This window comes from Acyrthosiphon pisum, chromosome A1 (genome assembly GCF_005508785.2).
Source record: "Acyrthosiphon pisum isolate AL4f chromosome A1, pea_aphid_22Mar2018_4r6ur, whole genome shotgun sequence".
In the NCBI taxonomy this organism is placed as follows: domain Eukaryota; kingdom Metazoa; phylum Arthropoda; class Insecta; order Hemiptera; family Aphididae; genus Acyrthosiphon; species Acyrthosiphon pisum.
The window spans coordinates 53,355,811-53,377,169 of NC_042494.1; the positions used below are offsets into that span (position 1 = coordinate 53,355,811).

General features: G+C 29.7%; 1 protein-coding gene and 1 long non-coding RNA gene across 3 annotated transcripts in view; one reads left to right on the forward strand and one right to left on the reverse strand.

The window, feature by feature from the left end:
- Positions 1 to 884: 884 nt before the first annotated feature.
- Positions 885 to 20,465, reverse strand: LOC115033731. The gene is made up of 3 exons (XR_003839031.1): positions 20,456 to 20,465; positions 12,030 to 12,032; positions 885 to 1,052 (listed from the first exon to the last, which is right to left on the reverse strand). It is a non-coding gene; the product is annotated as an uncharacterized LOC115033731 (long non-coding RNA).
- Positions 10,544 to 21,359, forward strand: part of LOC100168368 (homeobox protein extradenticle) — a 28,166-nt gene continuing 17,350 nt past the window's right edge. Inside the window, exons 1-3 of one of the 2 annotated variants that reach the window (XM_008184448.3) lie at positions 10,544 to 11,313; positions 11,569 to 11,779; positions 18,613 to 18,686. In XM_008184448.3, coding sequence (XP_008182670.1) covers positions 11,580 to 11,779; positions 18,613 to 18,686 — 274 coding nt within the window. In that variant the 5' untranslated portion in view covers positions 10,544 to 11,313; positions 11,569 to 11,579. The remainder of the gene's footprint in view (positions 11,314 to 11,568; positions 11,780 to 18,612; positions 18,687 to 21,359) is intronic. The other variant, XM_001948185.5, reaches the window with a different exon arrangement.

The following is a 21,359-nucleotide window of genomic DNA, read 5'->3' on the forward strand; positions in this document are numbered from 1 at the left end:
ATATATTTTGTAGTACCAAGAGAAATCACTATTATGCAAAAGCGCTAACTGTTATTCTTGCTAGTTGCTATGACAAGATCGTTCATTTTAAGCACGATTAAAGATATAATTTTATATTTAATCGTGATTTTAAGTGCACCAAAAAATAAGTTTCGTTGAGTAACATGTATATCTTTAATCGTGATTATAACGGTAATCTACGAATTTGATAAATGTTAATTATTTTCCGCACTACTATCTAGTCAAGCGCAACAGCCAACAAGGTACGTCGGCATACGTGATACGTCGCATACCTACTCGTTTTTGTCTTACTGATCATGGTGTACACTTGTACTCTCTCCGTATATCATTTTCACCAGGGAAGTGCCAAATTGATTAACGGCTAATACTCATTTGTATCACAAAATTAGCACAATGTTCAAAAATGAATTAGTAATATAAATATAAAATAACATTTATTTACAAATTTGAAACGGTTTCCAAACATTTAAGCGTGAAAACTAGATAACTAAAATTACATAGAATTATAAAAATATGTGTTGATAACTGAGTACAAATACTGTAAATGTTCATTTACAGTATTTGCTGAAAAGCTTTTAAAATATTGTGATAACTGCCAACTGGTGTAGGGCTGTTCGATTAATTTTTTTACCACTCGATTATTAATTTCACATTTTATCGATTATTTCGATTAATCGAAAATTAATAATCAAACCAAAAATCGATTTTATAACGACTGATTAATCGATCACCGATTTTTTTAATGACTGAATAAACGATTAATCGATTTTTTTTTAATGACTGATTAACCGATTAATCGATTTTTTTTAATGTAGATTAGTGTGTTGGCATAAAGTAAACACAGACCCACTCAAAATGGAATAGAGTAAAAAATTGGGGAATGTGCTAAAAATAGAAGTTCATTCGAACCGTCAAAATAACGATTTAGATTATTTGGCGATTAATCGAATTTTATGAAAACTGTAAAATAATCGATGAAAATAATAATCGTCGTAATAATCGATTAATCGAAATAATCGAACAGCCCTAAACTGGTATGCTTGATACCCTACAGTATAACTAAAATAATTTATATACAACAGCCTGATCAGTGTGAAACATGGACTAAAATACCTATAAGATACTCGTCTCCAGTCAATTACCTATATCTTATTCCGTGGTGTGCATAAACGCGTTAAAAAGTTAAAAGTTAAGTTAATTTTAACTTTTAACTTAACTTTTTAAAATTTAATTTGCATTAACTTAATTTTTAACTCAACTTATTTTAATTGATATAAACTTAATAAATAACGAGTTACTTTTAATCAAATTCAAGTTAAGTTGGTTTATAAATAATTAAATAATAAATATAATAAAAATAAAAATAATTATTGATATTACATAACCATTTACTAGAATAGGGAATTCATTACTTGTTCTATTAAACAGAATTCTTCAAGGAAAATAACTCAATTAAATACATATAGATATAGCAATAGCCAATTATATTATAACATAATATAGGTGTATCGTATAAATAAAGATATACCATACCATACTGCGGCATACGGGCGTATTGTAATAATAATAATTAATAAATACTAATAACTAAAGTAATATGATATTATTTAAATATTAAATATTAAATTATAGTATTTATAATTTTTAATTCTCTCAATACATTCATCCTACACTAACTGGAGACTTGGTCTGTGTAATAAATATAATACTTATCTGTATAAATAAATCAAAAGATTGTATTTGTTTCGACATTTTCAATTTTGTATGCTTTTTATACTTATTACATAATTCTATTAATTAAGTACCTATGTATAGCAAAGCTATTGGCTATTTCGTGTGTTCAATAATATTTATGATTTTTATTATTTTAAACCATATTACTGGGTATTTAGATAGATATCTATCTATACTATTATATAAAATGGTAAGGGTTTTCTTGGACCGCGCTAACCGAGAAAACTACTGAACCGATTTGGCTGAAATTTTTTACTGTTTTACTTAACAGTCTGCTGGAGGTCATAGTACCACTTTTGTTTAGAAAACTCCACCAGAAAAGTAGGAAATATGGATGTCAAAAATAAAGCAGTGGCGCCATCTGTCCAGAAAAAAATAAACTATAAAATAAAAAAATTTAGTTTATTGTTGCAGATTAAAATAATAATAGTGTATTATAATAGTTGCTATTGGTTTATCGGGCATGTTTGTTGATTTGTATTATTATTTATAATAATTGTAAGGGGTTTTCTACGACCGCGCTATCCAAGAAAACTACTGAACGAATTTGCCTGAAATTTTTTACTGTTTTACCTGACAGTCTGCTGAATGCTTTAGTACAACTTTTGTTAATAAAAAATGAGTATAAAGTTAATGAAATATTAAAAACCTAAGCTAATCTAATCCTTTATACGTAAAAGAACAAGCCTTTTGTGACTACACTATTAATTTTTTTCCAATTTTTTTTCACAGAGTGTTCCAAATACCTTCCTGAGTGTCACAACATCGCCCGATATTTCATTTTTTTCGGAGGGGAGGGAGAAGGGAATCTATATATATTATATACCTAAACTAGGTAGGTACCACTGAGTCACTGATCGCTGTATCTCAAAAACTACTCAACATACGAACTTGAAATTTGAAATAGTGGTTCTTTTATATTTTTACCGTGCAATAAGAAAGAATTTTAAAGAGTTGCTCAAACAGGGACATTGAGGATCATATTGGAGGATTTATTGATAGTTTTCTTTGATTACAATTAATAGTCGAAATTAGTGTTGATTTATTATCCGTTGCCATTGGTTATTATTGGGCAGTTCAGGTATAAGTTTGCATCAAATTGAATTATTGAACATTGCCTACCAGGGTGGCCGAGTTGCACTTACTGTAGTAAGTTACAACCAAAATAGTAGTTGAACAATCATATTTTTTTTAAGATTTGCGATTTTTACGGGTAATGAAGTTCATGGATTCTGCTATAACAATATATAAGATTAATACCGCTAGAAACATTTCAACAGGTTTTTAATGACCGTTTTTATATTTACTTGCAGACCACATTAAACGAAAAAATTTCAATAAAACATTATACATATTACCATCGTTCAAAGGCAAAATAAACAACCAGTCACGGGCGAAGCTGTGATGGGTCGGCTAGTTATAATATAAAAAAAAAGAATAATAACTTAACTTAACTTAATAAGTTAATTTAAATGTTCATATAACTTTTAACTTAACTGAGTTAAAACAAAAATTAGGTTAACTGTTAACTTCAAACTTTTTAAAACGTTTTTCATTAACTTAACTCAGTTAAAAATTATCATTAACTATTGCCCAGGCTTGGTGGTGTGAAACTTCATAATTTTTTATGTATAATCAACAATAAAATTGAAAGATTTTGTTTTTTGTAACCCAATTAGGCACTTACCCCGTTAATATTTTTTATCAAACCTGACTTACCTCAATTTAAAACCATTCAAAATTCAAAAGTAAAACAAAATTAAATATATAAATAATTATGCAAAAATCATTCAAATTTTGGTTCTTATACATCAAAATGTTCAGAAAAATTATCCGCTCAATAATATATTACAGTATAAAAGGGAGGTTCTCATCTGAAAAACAGAAGTTTGTATCTCCACAGGACACTTCTTAAAAAGTGCAACAAATCTCAAGAAACTCAAATATAGTCTTTATAAGTATATTTAAAAATTAAAAAAATCAAATAATAATAAATAATAATAACTCTATTATTGAAGAAATGGGGAGGGGTATGCACATTGCACAATGTATAGGTGGGTATTTTTATTTATAGTGTATAGTTATTATTAGTAAACGAGTAGTATAGACAAGTATAGAGTATAGACATATAGATTATACCAATATCAATCAAATTTTATAAATATTTCGCAACAAATTTCTTTAAAAGGGTATGTACCTATTGGCTATTGCCTAATATACATGTTTTGTAGTAGTTGGGTTGATAAGGTGCCCAATAAGTAGTGTCGATTAGTGATTACTCTTATATAGTTATATATTATAAGTTTTTTTTTTTTATTAGCATTCAGTTTAAAACTATTATTGCTCAACAATTATTATATAATATTATTACATATTGGAAACATATTTAAACACGAGATAAGAAATATAACAAAGATTTAATAACGGTATAGGTAAATAAAAACATTAGTGAGGTATAACTATAAGTATAATACCTTGGATGGACTATTGTTTTATAATGAGGATAATTTAACGAAAATAACTATGGAGATAAGGAAACTTTGGGGATTAGTGCGTTAAGAACTGAGGAGAGGAAAGTAATTAGTGGACTGATTAGAGAGTTGAGGTTAGTAATAAAATTAGATAGTATGACGGAAGTGTGATCTGTGGATGATTCTTGAACCCTGGTGGCTTCGAAGTAAGATTTCGGACTGGAATGATGGTTTGACTCTGGAACTTTGGCTGGAGGTGCTTTGAAGGTCTTATTTTTTTTTTGAGCACTTTTGAAAACTGGGCATTCCCTGAAGTTTGCGGTATGGTCCCCGGAGCAAAGTACACACTTGACAGGACTTTTCGGGTCCTTGGTGCACTCGTTGGTATGATGTTCCGCACCACATTTTACGCAGTGGGAAGCGTGGTTGCAATAGTTTTGCGTATAGCCAAACGCTTGGCATTTATGACACTGTGGGAGGCTATGGCTCTTTTTGTGGGGTTTTTCGAGGGTTTTTCGTGGGGTTAAGTAACGACTTAATATCGTGAATGTCCTCGATATTATAAGTTATCTTTTATAATAATAATTATTTTATTGTATATAATTATTACACATGTCACATGTCACGCACTAACGCAAAATATTTTTGCCTATTTGATTCGGATTTTCTTACTGCATATATTAAAGGACTTATCTAAAATGATACACATGCGCAAAATAACAAGAACGGACAACAAAGGAAATAAAAATTTGAATTTTTCAAAATTAAATGTAATTTTAGTTCCTATACAAAACAAAAAAATCCCTGATAAAATAGGTACAAGGTATGTATATTATCGGTTATCCTGACAAAATATTTATTAACATCTTGCCCGACTGGACCAATTTATACCATTTTATATTTGATGTACCCATATGCTACAGTACCTGTATCTGAAAACCAAAAGCCAAAGAACAGAATTTTTTGGAACACTCCAATATAACGGTCCGGTCCTGTCTGGTTTCATTTTTATTTTATCAACCCGGGACGGTCCAATCCTAGTCTTTGTTAAAATGTATCAGTCCAGTCAGGTCTGGCTTCATTTTTAGGGATCCGTACGGTAAGATAGGACCCTATTACCAAGGCACCGCTGTCCGTCTGTCACCAGGCTGTATCTCATGAACCATGAAAGTTATAAAGTTGAAATTTTCACAGATTATGTATTTCTGTTGCCGCTATAACAACAAATACTAAAAATCCTAGAATATATAATATAAGCAGTGTTGCCAATATGCATGTTTATAGATGATAGTACCATAGAACAATATAGAAGCGAAACTCGATCAGCTGATGGGTGAAGTGTTTACCTATGATCTGAAGTCCGAACAATGAAACTGTTTCCGTAACACTGACATGATGTTATACCCGTATTGAAAAACCGTTTCCGCCTAATAGGTAGGGGTCGGGTTGTTTCCACTGTTTACTTTTATCATAGATTACGTATGCCACGCCCCCCTGGAGACCGTGTTCAAGGCTACAATCGCCCGATTCGGCCAATTCACAGAGTTTCGTACCCCTGATAGTACGGTACCCTTCGTGCTCGCACTTGGCCGGTTTTTTATTATTTTATCGGACCGGTTCCGATCTTTGTTTAAATGTATATCAGTCCAGTCTGGTCTATGAAAAAACGGACTGCGCAGTGCGCACAACTGCACAAGTCTCCCATTAGTAGAAGGTATGGTCCTTGTAGAACCGTGAGTGTACGGTCTTACCTATTGCGTTGGTACGCAGCGTAGGCGCCGACCAAGATCCTCTGTGATTAGTTGAGACTGGTGAAGCCACACCTATAGTACTGTATATGATTGGTTGTAAAGCTCGAAGGATCACGACATCCACCGGTGACGATGATCGTTGTGAGCGGTCATAGTTACACGTGTGGTCCACGCTCACCGCCATTTATCATTATATTTTAGTCCTCATGCATGGAATCGAATCCCGTGGTGTCGTCCCTTATCTTTTGTTATCGGTACTGCAGGTTGCTGTGTATTTTAACGACCGGTGTTGTTCCATGGTTAATGATGTGCCGTCGTGTTTCACGATTCATCCCTATTAATTCTGTTGATACATAGTCCTTACTTGATTGTTTATACCGCAGATTATATATGTATCAGTAATCCAATATGTATCATTCTAGGCTTCTAGGCTCTAGCTCACCAAAGCTTTCGATATTTTTACGTCCATAACAAGCATTATATATCGCATATTCGTTAATCGTGTTGTCACCGAATGTGTACCTATATAATGTCGTAAAGAATAGAATGGATTGAGCAATATTGTACTGGTTGTAACCTTATAGTTTACAACCTTATAGTGCATGCCATACCGGTTAGACCCACGGGCTCTACAAAATAGGTAGGTACATATAAATCCGACTGACAGTCGACACAGCTAGTCGGTGGGACTCAGCGCGAGGTTAATAGCCTTTTGTACACCTCCCGACCTGCGTGGCGCATCCGACTTGGGTCCCTAACACTGGAAGTTCATTACAGGCAGGTATAGTATACTAGTTGGGTTCCGGATTATTTTAGGCAAATAATAGAGCACACACGAATTTTGTACTTGCAAGACAGGTGAAAGTACCGTTTTGAATTTTAATTTTGGGACCCAACTCGGATGCAGCTCTCCCGATTTTAAACGTGCCGAAGTAGGTATATATATATACAACGATCGGGAAGTCTGCAGCAGAGGACTGACCGATTGTGTTCCGGAGTCTCTTGTATATCTACCTATACGCTTATTAAGTAAGTAAATATTGGCTGAGGGCCCCAATCAGAATACGTATAAAATGTATTAGGTACTTATAAAGCTATAATAAATTATGTGATTTAATACTTAATATGTTGGTTTAAAGCAAGGACATATTATGCATGAATTAGTTTAAAATACACATACTACAGTGTCTGGAACAATTTGCGTCCCAAAAATGTATTTTAGTGCAGGTAGTATAAATTCTCCTAGTAACATGCGTTCCGTTACGAGCTCGAAATTACCTTTTTACCGGTAAGAAACTTACGATTGTGTCGATTATCGACTCCGCCGAACTTTAATTTTATATGTATTGATTCCGCCTAACTAAAAATTGATGACTAGAGGCTTTAAAAATTCTATGATTATTTATGATTTATATGTAATAATTACTTGATATACCTATCTAAATACAACATGCTTAAATCGGAATTTTAATTCACTATGAATAAGTCAATATTATATTTTAAGATAGACAAAATGCAATATTAAGTCCTTTATAGCAGTAAAATGTGTTTGAAATATTTCGTGTCACCTTATCGTCGAATAGTGCATACACGGATATGAATAAAGTACCTACTATATAGATATATGATGTATACTTATTAATATATAAACTATCTAAAGTGTTATATTTATAATTTATGCTCAAAAACTTATAGGCTGTTATACCAGACATTACGACATTTACCATTTATAATGTAATTATATGTATTCAAAATATTACTTTTACAATATTGGTAACTGATAGCTGTTGCCTGTTAGGTATATACTGTTATTAGCTGGTATATTATCATTAAAAGTTACAACAGAAAAATGTATGTTGACATTGACAATGTCATGTAATAATTATATTATGTTTAAAAATACACAATACACATAATACTAAACATTAATTTAGAAATGTAGTCTTATATTATGTATAGGCGTCTATAGCATATATAATAAATATATTTTTTTTGTTAATATAATATGTATGCCATCACTAAACATGTAAATGTTAATGAAATTTTGTGATATATTTATAATACTATATTATAATGGTACATATACTATATACGTATATACTTACATTATAACTAAATTTTAATAATGTAATAACACGCTATGTTTACAAAAATAAATATAATCTTACTACAAAGTATCTGTAACAATAAATGCATTTTGTTCATTATGACTTGGGTTAATTTAATTTTGCTAGCGGAATCTAATTCTGAATTGTTAATACGTCATCACTTCCTTAAAATAGTACAGTAATATTATGAATGATTTTTTGTATGTATCCACAGTGGATCATGGATCGAAATAGTAGATTTTTTGGGTACTCCCCAGAAATACATTTTTACGAGTTATAAAAACAATTTGCAGATGCCAAAGCTACCTACAATATTTAGATTTAGTATTATACATGTATATCGATAAATTCACAGAATCAAACGTAATAGTAATAAAAATTATGGTAGTGAATCAAACATTATTATTGAATACTTCGTCGGATCTAAAATTGATGAAAACAATATTTATTATCCTGTGACCTGAGATGATTGTTTTTTTAATTTGTGGTCTAAACGTCCCAGTTTTCGTAATTTGATGTCATGCAGTCTAAATATTTAAGCCGATTAAGGTTCTGGTTAACTCAAAGTAAACTAATTAAAATGCCGCTAATGTGTGACTACTATAAGTGGCTTATTAGTTATTAATCAAATAAAATACCTCCTTGTCAATAGATTAAGTTTGTATATGCTCATCTATATAGGTACATCACAGTTAGGCAAGTTAGCCGTACCTATAGATTTATTGATTTGTGCACATATTATTTCCTATCAACAGAAAAAACAATTGAACAGGTTTGAATGGTATAAATAATAATTATAAAATTATTATAATATAGATGGATACGTAGGTACTTTTAAGTTAGAATTTCAATAATCATTCATTATATTATTTATTATTGCAAAAGAAAAATATACCATTGACATTGATCGGAGTACCTAAAATTATATAAATTATAAAATACCTATTTAAAATTTAAATAAAGGTTCTATATAACAGAATAAATTCAGAGAAAGAAAAACGTATTACCGTTGATCATAAATTATAGCTCATAGGTACTATTTATGTAATGGATGCTGGTACCTACCTAGGTATATATGATATAGGCTATATCATATTGTTATTCATTCTATTAACTAATAATATGTTTATATCAAAAATTATGCAAATAATAAAAACCCAGAAGCCAGATGAGAATTGCTTCAATTTTTAATTATTTTATAGAAGTGGTGCGTATAAGGCGAAACTAAGGCGTTATAACTGTAATGGTTTTGTGCTTAACAATAAGAATATGATAATATATACCAAATTTGAAATTCTCACATGTCACGAGTAGGTACTATAGACCTGCAAGGGCCATAAATTTTCGGCCCGATCCGGTCCATCAATTTTATCCTCAAGTCCGGCCCGGCCTGGTCCAAAACAATTGTGAAAAAAAATATAATAATATTATTATGGTATATATAAATAGCTTTATTATAGGTACCCCACCAATCAATATGTTAGGGTTGTAACATTCATTGTTATTGTATCTACTATCTAGTATCTATGCATAGAGTATACTCTATATGTATTTATCTGTACCAACCATGAACTATGATTAATCATAGTTCATGGTGCTGATATACCGTAAAAAAATTAGTTCATTGGTGATTGGTGCGTATGGATTGCGCTTCCCGCCTTCCACAAGTATACCTTGCAAAAGTGCCAAAGTTACAAACCAATAGGTCTACACCAGTTTAGTTATAAAATAGACCTATACAATTAGTTTATAGAATACCTATGAGTAATAAAGCTTAGAAATTTGTAGATATTATATTATCGATTTACTTATCCCATTAAGTATTATTTAAGATAATTAAAGTGATAAAAAAGGGGTTAAAGTCGACCTGAGATCGCTATTCCTCAACCACCTTGTATTCATGGTCGAAAAAAGTTAATCGGTAGCATTCGTTCATAAATTGCCCGAAAACTAGTGGAGAAGAAGAACACTGCATTTTTTCAAATTCAAAGTGTTTACAGTTCGCTCCAGCGAATTTTCGAAGACACCTATCTGTAGTCTTCACAAACGCGACAATCTAATATAATAAATAATATTAGCCATTAGATGATTTAGATGTAAAATTGTCTGTAAAATTATTGTTTAATATTTCTTGTACTCATGGTGGACGAAATGTCGCCGGGCGGCGTCGGTCGTCTGGGACAACGAGTTCGGGCGCCCGTCGAAAGCTGATAAGGACCCGGCGGCAATCAGTGGTGCAACGCACCGGGATTTTCCCGGGAAGCGACTGAGCGAGGGCGCCCGTCCGATTGACGATCGGTCCATATTATTCGCTTCATTTGCCGAGCGGTACCGTTCTACTGTCGTTGCCTCGTCGGTTGTTGACGCAGGGTGGGGAGGTAGCGGCGGCGGAGGCGGTGACGGTGACGGTGATGGTGACGTCGGTGGTGGCGGTGCCAGTAGTAAGTAAAGTTGTATTATAGTCGTACGTGGTGTAGTTGGTTGTATCGCCGCCGTCACCCGCGACGCAAAAGCGGGACCCGCCATTGGCCGGCTGACGGCATTCCGACGGCTGGGCTCCCCACCACCATCCCCGGGCACTGGGAAATCTGGAACCGCTCTGCCACCGGCGCCGAGACAGCTCTCAATCCCAGTTGTCCGCGTCTCGACCGTACCGTTTCGCGTTACGGCCATATTTCTTTTGTTTTGTTTTGTTTTGTTTCGTTTTTTTTTTTATCGAATTAATTTCACTGTTATTATTATCGTCATCATCATCATCACAGTCACCACCGCTGTCGCCGTCGTCTCCTTCACTGTCGTTCAATAATATTTTTATTAATTAATTACACCGATTAGGCGTTATTGTTTTCAATTTCCCAAGTACGTGTCTGGAATATTACGCACGGTCCGTGTGTGATTCGCCGTTGTCTTGGGTTTCATTGTCACTATATATTTTCATCTCTCCATCTCCGTCTCGATATTATTCGTCAGTTCCCCGCTGAATTTTCGACCACGTCTGGAATGGAAAAAACATAATACCTGCCGTACGTATGGTACGTTTGTGATCGTATCATTACGATAGTAATCGTCGACGTCCGTGTGCGTTTCCTGTGCTCGTGCGGTAACTACTTCATGCCGGCGAATTTCGTTCCCGTGGAAAGCGATCGTCTATACCGTTAGACTTCCGGACGGGATCTCTTCGGTTCTGCGCTGTTATGCCGCTGACGTTTTCCGCAGACGACTCGCAATGTAAGTACACAGAACTCGCGTCAACGACGTGTGTCGTCCCTCGACAGACACGATTTTATGTAATAAATCCACATAATAATGTATAAATAAACATTCATCGCTCCAATTGCTACACCACCCCATTTAAAACCCTCGCAAGGTGTCAATGGATTATTTTTTTTCTCCATTTGAATGTCCCGACTCGTGTTTGGAACTCATAAAATTACTTACATTACATAGGTGCCTACCTAATAGAATTTGTACGTACAATTTCAGAATTTATCAAAATGAATAGCATGGATGAGCATAACCGCATGATGCATCCGACCAGTGCAATGTTGCCACAACCTTATGGGATGTCGTCTGTCGATCCCAACCATGGTGCTCCCACGCCACCTGATCAAGATACACGTAAACAGGATATTGGTGAAATTTTGCAGCAAATAATGAACATTACTGATCAGTCTTTAGATGAAGCTCAAGCTAGGTAATTAAACCCTACTTATTGTACACATATTTTATATACCTATACATTATCCATTTACCTAATACACCGGGTAATACACATAAGGCTTTTACTTCAAATTTTAGCTTTATTGTTTATTGTCGAAACTCAAGGTACCTAACTACTTAAACATTTTTTTCCTATTTTCTATTACATCCTACTGTTTATCAACTGATCTTGATAGCTAAGTAGTCGTAAACTCATAGTATTTTTTGATATTATATTAATTTACTAGCTAGGTATTTATATATTAGTTTATTTCATGATACATTGTATCAAACTATCAACTACCTACTTAACATAGGAAAGTGTTTTTGTATTGTATTAGAAACATGGTCAGCAGGTCTTATCACTAGTTTTATCCAACATGATAGCTAGGTGCCCATTAAAATTATCAAAATGTTCATATAGGTAACTTTTTAATTTGATTTAGTTTAATATTTATTTATTTAATTAGAATAACTAACTAAGGAACCTAAACAAATAATAATTACTTATTTTGGTGGGTGGGGGTGACAAGCAGGTGTTGCCTGACTGTGGCTCAACGGAAATTGGTGGTCGCCAACTAGGTTTTTTATCTTGAACAGAATATACCTATTACATAGATGAATTTTGTTAAAAATGCATTTACCTTAAATTTTTACTAGTGTTAATTTCAATTATACTTCCTTTTTAGTTTGGACCATAATTTTTATGAGATTATTTTGAAAATTATCATTAACAAATCCTCCCATTAATGATTTCCTCTAATCTCATGTTTCCTAGGCCATTCTATATCTGAACACTTACAGAGTATTGTCAGGTTACTCATTGCAAACTTAAAAAAAATTTGTTTATTCAATTAATCTTTCGAAATTTGTTCCAAATCAAGATAAAAATAAACAGGTACAAGATATTATTTTTTTTAGTTTTTCCATAAAAAAATGTTAATTTTGAATGTAAATTAGTTTTACTTTTTTCTCCTTGTGCTTCTATCTGCTTTGGCTATACTTTTATAGGATATCTACTGGTAATAGTTTCAATGTTTTGTTTTGAACCATAAGAAATTGAAATATATGGTTGGGAGATTTTATAATAGTAATACTCATTATGAAGGATTTGACTGCACATTCTTGAAGATTGAAATCTGGTAGTTGAAAAAAATCGATATTAGGTACCAGGTATATTACATATTCATCATATTCCACTAGAATTTAAAAATAAATTTAAAAGCTATATTTTTTAAATAATTAATAATTGTTTCAAAAAAATTTTCACAATATATATTTTTATTCAATTCATTTTATAGGATTTATTTTATTTATTTTTTAATAATTAATTAAAATCATATAGGTACCTAAAAAGTATTTTTTGAAATAAATCCTTTTCTCTGTATAGTTTTTAATTTTAACAACTAATAAGTATTTTACCTATTTATTACCTAAATCTACTAAATTAATTTTCTTATTGGGTACAATTGCATTGTTCCAGTTGACCAAAAGTTAACTAATTCTTTACTTAACTTTTAAAACATCATATTATTTTAGACTTAAATTATGTACAAAATAAATTGATAAAATCAAAAGAATATTATGTTTAAAAAGCCAGACAGAAATTAAAGTTGCCTAATACCTAATTAATTATCACTTTCGATAAAATAATTCTGAGTGTAACTATAGTAATTATGATCTAAACTTGATAATTGGAAATTACTATTACTAATATGGCATAAAATAATATTGAGAATAATATATAAAAATAATTAATGTTGAAAACTAAAATTTAAAATAGAACAATGAAATTACAGTTAATGAGATTTATCTAGGTAAGTAGATAATAGTTTAAATTTTATTGTTTTGTGGCGACAACTTTGTTTTAATCATCAATGCTGAGAGGTTCAGATAATTGATAATGTTCATCTCTTTTTGATTTTGTTAATTGTACTTATAATTTGTTCAATAATAATTCAAAGTATTATTGATGATGGGAATTTTGGAAGTCTTATAAAGTGCCAGGTTTTTGATAAAATAGGAAACATTTAAAACCGATTTTGCTCCATTAATTCAATATTTTTAGAACATTTTCTCACACTTAAATAATTTGTGGGATGATCTCTTTGTAGAATACTATCTAGATTCAAATTATAATATTATAAAGTATACTACATGAAACTTTTAGAGTATCCGAACTATGTTCTGAGAAAAAAATAATTAAAATAAACATTCTCAAGATCATTCATTCTTAGTTTTACTCAGAGTCTAAAAACAAGTAGTTTCTTTAGTTAAAGTATATTAAAGGTTAAAGATAAAATGTACAATCAAGAGTCATGACTAGCAATCATATAATACAGGGATGGGAAAGTGGGCAACTTACCAAACAGCCAGTTTAAAAACTTAAAAGTTCCAAGAGCGGTATTCGTTTTCTTATATAAATTTCAAACACATCTCGGACTGGAAAAAAGAAATTGTTGCTCATAATGTCATGTATTTCAGTAGGCATTTGTCTTGTTTTAGTCGTCAGTCCTATGTATTTTAGTAGGTATCGTAATTTATAATTTGAAAATTAGGTTAGGGAATTATAAAAAACATACATTTCGAGTGATGTATTTTTTAATAAGCAATTATTTCTTGTTACTAAATTTTAGGAATTAAGCAGTTTCAATCTGTTCCATCCTAATTCATAACACTAAAAATAAATAATCCCGATATGACTACTTTATGATTAAAAATTGCTTCCTTCTTACAATTGATATTGTACTTGCAAGGATGCCCAGCCCATAAATTATTATTACAGTTTGGTTTGAAAATATAGTTTATGTAGGTATGTTTTCTTTGACTATAAATATCTTTGGAAATTACTCTTAAAATAAAATAAAGAAAAAATTAATCAGAGACGATAAAACCTTTAAATAGACCTAGGGAAAAAAGTTTTCCGGTGTTTTAACTCGTAAGACATTCAAAATAGATCGGTGATCGGTGATTTTTTTTAGATTTGTTCTATCAAACATTTAGTAATCAACTAAACTTTTAATAATATATTATTCCTACGAACATTTATTTTGACCAGATGTTCAATTTTATATTTAATTCAACTCAATTTGTGTTTTTTTTTGTATATTTAACGACAAATTATTTTACGAAAATATAATGAATAAATAGTCTTGTGCTTTTCCGCTTATAGTTTATTTTCTTGTGCTCTTTTTGAAATTCATACCAATGATTTATTTTTATAATTATATTTATAAATTATGTTTAGGTGCATACCCATAGGCGCAAATTGGGGGGGGGGGGGCTTGGGTGTGCTAAGCCCCCCAAACTTAGCCGTAACCCCCCACCCAAAAAAATAATCTAGGATATACAATTTTAATATGCTATATTGCAATGGTCTGCTTGCCTTTAATATATTCAGCCCCCCCCCCAAGTCAAAAGTTGAAATTACGCCTATGTGCATACCTAATTTAAATGTTAAAATAAATATTGGAGAATTTTGAAAATAGTTTTACACAACTTCGTAAAATTTTAAATTTAGGATTCAGTTAAAAAAAAATGTAAAAGGTATACTCGTACAATCTATGTTATTTTAAATTATGAAATAATCTGAAAATTCGAATTTTGATCAAAATAGCTTAAGTCTAAAAATTTTGTTATTTTCATATTTTAGTGTCTTAACTATGACTTAGTAGTCACGAATAAAAAAGAGATTTTAGATTTCGAGCATCACTTGCCGCTTTTACGATCATGTTGATGTTGTTTAACTTGAGAGTTACAGCGGTTCTCAACTTTTTATATCCGCGTACTACCTACCCAGCTTGAACATTTTCACGTACCACAAATTTATAAAATAAAATTCCTGTACCTATTGGGCATTTTGTGTTAATTGTATTTAAAAGCAGTGGTGGATTTAAGGAAAAAGTTCAAGTAACATGTTATAGAGGGCCCTAAAATTATTATTTTTCATGTTGACAATGGTACGCGCCAAAATAAACGATACCTATAAATAATATAATATACATAGCATTATAATTTATAGCCATACGACATACGCCCTTACACGACTGAGTTGACAAAATTCGAGTATTTGGGAAAGTTTCTAAATATCAATAGTTGATGTACATAATATTATTCCTCTTCTTATACCTAAAACATTTTTACTTTAGGCTACTATTTTAATAATATATTTTACTTTACGCTACTATTATTCTAATAATATATTATACATTTAAGGGGATTAGAAGCAGTGATTTTCTGTATTTGTCAAACACACGTGGAATATAGGAATTTAGACGTGTTTTCATTCCAAGGTACTGTTTGATCTAGTAAAGCGAAAAAAATTCTAAAAACCGATTTAAATTTGTCGTCATGTCTACTTCAGGTCGACTTTTCCACATTTTTGATTTTATCCTAAATTCTAAAAAAAAATCGTACTTAAAATGAAATGGAATATTCATTTATTTTATTTTAAGAGAAATAACTTATAATTTATAATTTGATTATTGCTATGCACAATTTAGGTAATATTTAAAAAAATTGTGGTGTGGTTCCCTACGACTGGACAGATAAAAAATGATAAATTGTCTATTTTATTCCCCATAAATCCGTTAAATAAGATAAATATGTTATTAGAAGTGTTTTTCCAATGTAAGTACTGATAGGTAGGTACACGATTAAATTTTTAGGGTATAAGGCAATTTTTATAAATTAACATTGTTTAACATAATATGTACAATACCTACCTATTAATTTTATTTCTTATATAACTAATTGATATTTAATTAAATTTAACATGCCTGTAAATCCCCAGTACATTAAATAACTGGGGATTATTTTACAACTACCGAATTTAGTATGGTCAAGATTTCAAGCAGTAAATGTAGTTTCCCTAAAAACATGATGGTCTGTATCCAAATATATTTTCATTTTTCTCTTTTTATGTGCCTATCTTTATAAAACGATAACATTTATATATATGTATAAATATACCTTATTATAAGACCGAAGCATGCGAGCTAAATATTATTGGTACTGTTTTATTTATTACTAATAAGCTAAGAATAAATAAATGTGTCTCGTCAGACCAAAATAGTATATACCATTATATTTTAGTTACAAGATAAATCTAATTTTCATTAAATAGTATTTTTTTGGGGTTGCGGTTAATTCTTGCGTTACGTCATTCTAGACATTAGTGTTATACAAGTTATACACATTACATACGGGTGTAATAATAAAATATATTTTGTTATACTTTTGCATGCATTATTTTGGGTTTCATGTGCAAGGATTTAGAAAATCTACGGACAAATTATATAGTGACATTTTCGGCTCGCTCCTTAAAAAAAAGTTATGATTTTATTGAAAACTAGAAAAATCTTAGCGTCTATTTCATTTATTTATGCGAAATATCTTGTATTTATATAAAGGACAAATGTATTTAAATTTAGATTAAATTTGTCAAGCTTTTAATTATATTTTGAGAGTAATTGGTTGAATCTATCTATTGGTGTTCAAAATACATATGACCACATAGTTTACTTTTTGTGTTGCAAAAGTTACTAATATAGCGTCATAACTCTTTTAATGGAAAATTGGACACGGATTTCTGACGCGATAATAATTGCTTTAAATGGTAATAATATGATGATGATGGCTAATGACATTTTGTTCCAACACTAATCTTTCAATTGTAATCTTCTTATGATTTACAGTAGCCACTTTTTGTTGAGGGTGGTCTTAAGATTTTAGATACCTAATTTTATTATGTTATGTAGAAGCTTTCCTAACTTGTTTTGTGTAATTAGTGTAAATGTAATTAATATACAAATTTAACTGAACATTAATTGTTGGATAGAAATTTATACACAGATTTTGTTGGTGATTGACTTATTTTCTACGACATAAAAGTCAACATTTAAAATAAAAATCCTGTGTATAAAAAGGTATAAATTGTGGTCTAAATAATAAAATAAATAGGTAGGTACGTAATGTATTTAATAGTTAAAAGTAAAACTTTAACTACACATTAGGTATTTTAATATTTTCCACCAACTTATAAGTAACTAACACACTGTGTATAGGTGTTTTTATAGTGAAATGCAAGGGTACAATATTGTGTTATTAGAAGACACATTGTAGTAAAATGTAACTTATTTTAAGTTGAGAAATAAAGTTTGTTTTAATTCTAATAAAACTATAATAATATGCTTTAATGTGATAATTCAGTTTAAGATATAAATATAATTTAATTCGTTAGGTTAATTATTTTATTACGTCCATTATTTTTTTTATGACTTTCAATTCGATTTATAGATAAATATTTAATGGTCTTATAATTTTATCTTAATAGTATTTTATAGGTAAGAGGTATTCATAATTTTAGGTTATTAATTATTGCAGATTTCATCTAATATTTTAATTGAATATACAACTTATTATTTTATCAAACATTAATGATATAAGTAGTACCTATTGACAATTGTGTAAAAAAAATGTAATTATTTGTTTTTAATTAAAATAACCTTCTATGATATGATAATTTAATTATTAGATTTGTTACTTTTATTACCTGTATGGTTCAATTTTTAAGAACAAATAATATTTAAAATAGTTATTTTACGTTTTTTCGATAAAATATTTTATTCGTAATATGAATTGTTTTTACATTATCATTCGCCCTGATAAATTTCATTACAATGATGTATCAAGCATAATTATCACCACTAATTATACTAATTACAGTTTTGTTTATTTAAAATAACTGAGTTAAATAATGTAAACTATTGTAAAAATTAAGGTATTCATGTTTAGTTATTTTAAAGTATCAAATATTTATTTTTACAGAAAACATACACTAAATTGTCATCGAATGAAACCTTCTTTATTCAGTGTTTTATGTGAAATCAAGGAAAAAACTGGTACGTAGTTTTTATTTATTTTATTTTTTGATACAAACGAAACAAGTTGATACCTTACCGGTATCAAAAATATGTACTTTATTTACTTATGGTACTTACAGTAATTTGATTATAGTATATGCTATGTAGTATTAGTTGTATTTCCATATATTCATCAATTTAATAGTTTATATATATTAAGTAGGTGTAATGAAGGCCCATTTTACAAACCGCAAGCGTATGGTACGTTATCGTACGTACGTATCATACGCGTGGCTGTGAAACGGGCCTAACTATTTCTATTTTCTACATATATAAAATTATAAAGTGTTATATTATTATATTAAATAAATAAATATTGTACGATATTGTACGGTTATTTATTTTCGTTTGATTGAAAACATGTTGACAAAATATTGTAATTAAAATATATTTTTATGTAGACTATAAAATACAAACCAAAAACGAAATCTGTAAATTCTATTCTTTTTTTTTCCTGGTTTGGTGGGCGTCCACCTCGTCTGGAATTACTGTTCCCTCTCTCTCTTTATACATACTTAAATTTTTATAATTAAAATATTGATAATAAAGAACCGTGACAGTTGATATTTGTTTTATTTCGTCTGATTTGTTTAGTAAATAAGTAGCATACCAAACTCGTTTTGAATTTCTTAAATTGTGACTGGTTTTAAACTAGGTATACGATACGATAATGTTATAATTAAATATATATTTAATAATATAATAATATGATTTTAATATATTTTAATACTTATCAGTATTCAAAGCGCTTTAAATGTTTTTTTCTATAGTTTATAAAAAATAAAATATGTACAGTTCCCACGTTATAGTTAGAATCTATGGTTCGTTAGAACTTACTATATTATATGATTTATTATTAAAAATTGATTAAAGAATATTGCTGCCCATAAAATTTTTTGATAACAAATATAATATTTAAGTCAATGTTTTGCTTTGAAAAACTGAATAAAATTATCAAAAATCGTCTAATACAATATAAATAATAAGTATATACTTTAAAGTTTAAATTCAACTTCTCAGTCAAAGTATTGGAAATTATTACAATAGTCGATTACACTTCAATTACGTTTAACCCATTGATTTTACCGGCCGAATTCCGCGGTCTAACGGGAGATCGACTATATTGTTAATACGGACCCTACAAGTTTACTACGATTGCGTTCATTATTTTGTATTTATTTATTTAAAAATTATTACCAAACATAGACAGCAGGGCAAGGTTGACTCAAACATAGAACTTAAATAAAGGGTTGTTTATTGAAGGTCTTAAACTTTCCGAAAAATATCTTCAACATTTTGTTAGTTTTAGATTAGTCTTAATTATATAGATCTTTATTTAAAATATTTAATAATGAAAAACTGAATTTAACCACTCTGTTTGATTCTGTAGAAGTCTCTCCATAATATAAATAATATAATCGGATTGATCTATTTTTAAATTAAGTAGCTATTCAGAAATCTTAAATGAGCTAACGTTTCTAAAGATGTGCTCTAATAATATTATAAATAATAATACGATTATATAATTAGTATAATATAACTGATCAAGTTGGAAACTAAATAAATAAATTCCTCTCTTAGCCTCAGAAAGTTTTGAAAAAGGCACCCTTATAAATTAAATTAAATTTAAGTATTACCATTGATTATAAATACCTATACGCTATCCAGAAAATTAAACAATTATATACGTGTATTAGTTTTAGTCGAAATTCTATGTAAATATGTAATCTTAAATTAAACCCAATGACACGTATATTATAAACATCTAGGACCTAATATTATATTGATGTAGTAATAATATATTGTATAATGGGCCTAGTGAATTTTTTTCTTATATAAATATATAACCAAATAATACAATATATTAAATATATTTCTATATACATGATAATTTATTATATTATTACGGTTGAGTTAATAGATTGTTATTTGTAAAATTCTTTAAATAGTTTTATTTAATTTGCATTACACATAACTCCGAGTTGTCTAATAAAATAATAGTAATAGGTAATAATAATAAATATCAACGAAGAACACAATTTATTCACAAGAAGTCCTGGCTATAAATAAGTTATAACCCCCATTTTAAAATGCAATTATATAATATGAACTATAAATATATAAATAAACTTCAAACTAAATATAATCTTATTTCAGTATTTTTTTTTGTACATTATTTGATTTTTTTGGTAACATGTTAAGATACCCATCCTATACTAAAAATCAAATAATGTATAAAAACGGAAATAAGACCAATATATTATCTACATTATACGTATTCTAGATCATAGATTTAATTTAAATAAAATATATAATATGCTCATCGTGTACATTAGTTTTCATTATAATCTGATACAATGTTTATATATTTTAACTATATAGCCCTAAAGTTGGTTTGGTAAAACTTAAAGGTTAAATTTGTGGTTTTTAATAGCATTCTGCATATTCCATCTGTTTAAACTTCAAACAACTCTGTATTATATTATACTATAATAGGTATAAATTTATTATTTTTTTTTGGAGGGGAGAAATCATGTTTCCTATTGAAATAGACTTCATTGTTTGAATTGTTGGTCAGACTGACTACTCTGTCACAGCATGCGCTTGTTCAGGATCGACTAATGCTGCTGCAATGGTTCCAAATATTTAACT